Source organism: Austrofundulus limnaeus, unplaced genomic scaffold (assembly GCF_001266775.1).
Source record: "Austrofundulus limnaeus strain Quisiro unplaced genomic scaffold, Austrofundulus_limnaeus-1.0 Scaffold2, whole genome shotgun sequence".
NCBI classification, from domain to species: Eukaryota; Metazoa; Chordata; class Actinopteri; order Cyprinodontiformes; family Rivulidae; genus Austrofundulus; species Austrofundulus limnaeus.
In genome coordinates, this window is record NW_013952404.1 from 4,621,467 (window position 1) to 4,625,704 (window position 4,238).

Below are 4,238 nucleotides of genomic sequence, written 5' to 3' on the forward strand. Positions count from 1 at the left end.
GGGTCGGGGTGGGAATGGAGGAATGTTTGAGTCGTTTTAGGCTGTCCCACTGGCAGAGTAGGAGAACTGGGGGAAGTGGGGTCGTCGCTCGCTGTCAAAAAACTCCATACTGTCATCTAGGAATGAAGGGGAAAAACTAAAATTAATAAAAGAACTGATAAGTGTAAGACATAAGTTGATCATATGACAATTTACTCTGAATACTAATAAAAAAACTTCCTCAGGCTAACAAAAATACTCTTTCCTTGATTATTACACACAAATTATATCATACATGTATGCATAAACACACTTGGATCTTTTTTTGATAAGGTCTGACATGGCTCTGCTTCAGTTATTCCTGGCTATGCAGCGTCAACATCACTATCATGATCAAACAGATGCTGCTCAACCAACCAGCTCCTCTTCCAAAACAGAAACACAAAGCTAAAATGTGGGAAATCAATATCGGACATTAGTATCGGCCCAGTTCTACACATCAGACCAATACGATATTCTTAAAAAACGACCAATATCATCCAATACCGATATTAATGCCGATATATCGTGCATCCCAAAATTTGATTAATATTTCACAAAAATAGGTCCAGATAATCAGAATCTTTTGATGTTATGGACTGGAGATGATGAAATCMCTAAATTCCTTGCAGTTGACAAACGTTGGGCTGTCACAAAGTGGTGAACCTCACTCCATCCTTGCTCATGAATGACTGCTCCCTTTCTATCATGACACTCACCTGTTTCAGGCTAACAAAAAAAAAAAAAACTCTTTCCTTGATTATTTGCACCTTAAAAGATATTAGAAATAAAAGACTGATACTCAATGACTCATAACAAACCCGTCTACTTGGAAATCATTCTGAAAAAATTAAGTCAAATTACAACTTTTAGTTTTTTTTTATAAAGAATGTTAAAGYTGTATTCCATGTTTCTTATTTATGTATATATTTTATTTATCACATAATTATGACATTAGCTCACCGCCTGTCCTTTTTATTGATTTTTCTAGGGTAGAACGCTCCGTTTTAATAACACTGAATGTCCAGAAGAGGGCACACTACTCTCAAGGGAGCTGGGTAAAGCCTCCACTTGCATTTAATGAGCTGAATATCACGAACTCAATTCTCAGCCCTTGGATGAAGAATAAAATGAGCCAAAAAGAGGACAGATTTATGACGAACTGAATATGTTGGAAGTAGAGTTTCTTCAAACACATTTAAAGGTAAGTGATAGCACTTTAACTAAAGCAAACTCTAATGTTTTCCAGCTCTGATCTTGAGAAAAGGTAAATAAAAACATATTTAAGCAGGAGTGCTGAGAAGGCTCGACAGCTGTGAGTTTGACGCTACCTTGTCCGGGTGGCGTGATGGTGATGGTTTGTCCTGTGAACTCCGTGTCAAAATATCGTGTGTCCGTCTCTGAGGTAACTTGGGGTTTAAACGGCGGGACCAGCTGTTGGAGAAGACAATTATATCAGCACATCGCAGACTGTGCGCTCATAGAGGCCTTTCTGTGGACCAGTACAGTTTCTAGATGATGCTGCTTCAAGTCAGTTTTACTGATCCCAGAGGGAAACAGCAGCAGCGCAGGTTCTTGAAAGAAAAGAAAAGATAAAAAGGAAGAACAATTTGAGAAACCCACCTTCTTTTCATAAACATCTTGCCAATTAATCCCAGCAAAAAACTTGTGCTGCATGATTTCCTTTGCATCATCAGGTCCTCCACCTAACCTGGAAACACAATCAAACAGGTTCAACGCTGAGTGAGGAAGAGCKTCTACTAAAAAAGGCTTCTTTGTGTTTGACGGCAAGAAAAGGCAGCAGAGGTTCTAACCTTTGCATCGGGTCTTTCTTCAGAAGACCGGAGAGCAGGGACCGAGCCTCGGGGCCCAGGGTCCGGGGGAAGCGGATGTCCTCCATGAGGATGAGCTCGAACAGCTTCTCGTGGTCCTGGTTGTAGAAGGGCAGCCTGCCGCACATCATCTCGTACATCACCACCCCGAGACCCCACCAGTCCACAGCACGGCCGTAGTCATTGTCTTCCAGGACCTGAAGACGTGGAGATGGATGTAAATGTGTTTGTAAAGCTACTGGACTTGTGTTTATTGTGCGAATGCTTTTAAAATATTCACACAATTAAGAGCTTTTTTCTTCTGTTTTTGTTTTTTTCAACACGTAATTTTTGCCACAATTTGAGCCATTTCAACAATTTATACATCAAAACGCTCAKTTTCTTCAGGGCATTTCAGCTACGACTTTTGATACTTCAGCAATTTTTTTGGCCATTTTTATCTTCATTGCAAAGCCATTATCATCATCTTAAAACCCTTCAAATGTTCACGAATCTTTACCTTACTTTTCTCATTTTGTTCTTGTCTGCTTTTTTTTTTTTACTTTTTATGCTAATTTCAAATTCCTTCAGCTTCCATTTGGCTGATTTTATCCGTTTTCAGCTGTTTTAGCTGATATTCTGGCCTTTTCTGATATTCTTCTGCTAATTTAAACTTTTCTCTTCTTCATTTCCCTTTCTTTCTGTCTCTTTCAGCTATATTTCTACTCCTTTTTACTTTTTATTGGCATAATTCTGCACTTTTCAGTTATCCTGTCCCATGAAGCTTTTGTTTTCACAGTTAGGGTTTTCAGCAAATTTCAGGAATCACTGTTAAATTCATTCAAGCATTAATAGTTCGGTTTAGTTTAAAAGTATTTTAGCTTCTTTCAGCTAAAATATTCAGTGGTAAGTATTCTCTCTCCATGTGCACGCTGGAAACGCAGTGTCTCTCGTTGTTTTATGATTCCTTTATTTTGTTTAGTTTTACAAACTGATGTTCCACTTCTGCATTYAGCTAATAAAACCGTGTTCGGACATCACAACCAGCCTCCAACAACATCTCCAGCTCTCCTCCCTCCCCAGCATTGACTCACATCTCACATTAGGAGTAAGGATAGGGTTTCCCCTAGAGCCTTGCATATTTAATTGCCACAGGGCCTTCTACACAAACACAAACGCACACAGATCAACAAACAGAAAAGGTATGGGTCACTTACATAAACGAACGTGCAGCGACCAGAAAATAAAGCGGCTCGATTAACACTGCCCGAGTCACAGAAAGGCCGATATTTAACACTTTCAATAAGRTGACATTTCTTCACACTTCTTAATGAGACAAACTCCTCCACTGCTGTGTTTGGTGGAGAGCGCAACCTGTTGCGTGACTAATGTGCTGCTGAGCAGAGTTGTTCCAAGGTGTCTGGGGACGTGTACTGGATTCTACCTCACCAGGCGGATGTTGAAGGTTAAATCAAGACAACGAGAACAGTCTGTTCTCGTACACTTTCTGCTAGAAAAACTCAGACCCAAGAATAGACACTTGGGTGAAAAGATGAGGGCGGATTAACAGAATTAGATACGGACACAAAAGTCCAGCGGCTGAGAGAGACGGTCCTGGAAAACAGATGAACCGAGGTGTCCGTAAAAGGAACAAACCTGTRTGTGTGTGTGTSTGWGTGTGTCTGTGGGCACTCGGCCTGGTCGGTGCTGCAGCGAGCGCCGAGCATCGAGGAGGACCGGGAAGGCAGGGGGAGTAACGTGAAGCCGGTGCAGGGGCTAAGATTACTGGGCTGTCTCTATTTCCAGCGCTGCTGTCGTGTGATTCACACCGTGCGACAGCTGGGCCCGCAGCTGCCCCATATATGTAGAAGAGCACCACAGCTGTGAAGCTGCCAGGAGCGCAGGAGCCAAGCTCATCCCTCATATACGTAACCAGGACTGCCTGCCTATTTGGGCCCCAGCCTTAAGCTAATACTGTTACACTGCCCCAAAGGAGCAGGGATGGGGGAAGAGAGGGGAAACGAAGGATAACAGGGACACTTGCAGCTGATTCTTCACAGCTCTACTCTCTGTGGGCAGGAAAGACAAAGTACTGAAGTTATACGGACAGCTTTCAAGATGCTGAATCCAGATCATTGTTGGAGGCTGTATCAAGCACGTTTTGCTTTGTAGTGGTTCCCTAACAGCCAATTCCCTTAGCCAATAATAGTTTTCTTCCTGTAAGCGTTTAATAAAAGTGACTAAGTGAATTTGTCCAGCTCCTCACTCCTGGGACAAACTGGTCAGGTTGTTGCAGATTATTGAGTCTATCTCCCTCTCTCTCTCTCTGCAGCTCAGAGCAGAGTATTCCCAGACGTTATAGCATTCCTGCGCAGCGCGCGCGCACACACACACACACACACACACACA

At 42.3% G+C, this 4,238-nt stretch overlaps 1 protein-coding gene across 4 annotated transcripts in view; it reads right to left on the reverse strand.

Moving 5' to 3' along the window:
• The window catches only part of akt1 (v-akt murine thymoma viral oncogene homolog 1), a gene marked incomplete at its 3' end in the record, with an annotated part of 41,545 nt that continues 37,307 nt past the window's right edge, over positions 1–4,238 (reverse strand). For all 4 annotated transcript variants that reach the window (XM_014011865.1, XM_014011879.1, XM_014011871.1 and 1 more), the window contains 4 exon segments: positions 1–116; positions 1,350–1,452; positions 1,642–1,729; positions 1,833–2,047. In XM_014011865.1, the coding sequence (XP_013867319.1) occupies positions 37–116; positions 1,350–1,452; positions 1,642–1,729; positions 1,833–2,047 (486 nt within the window).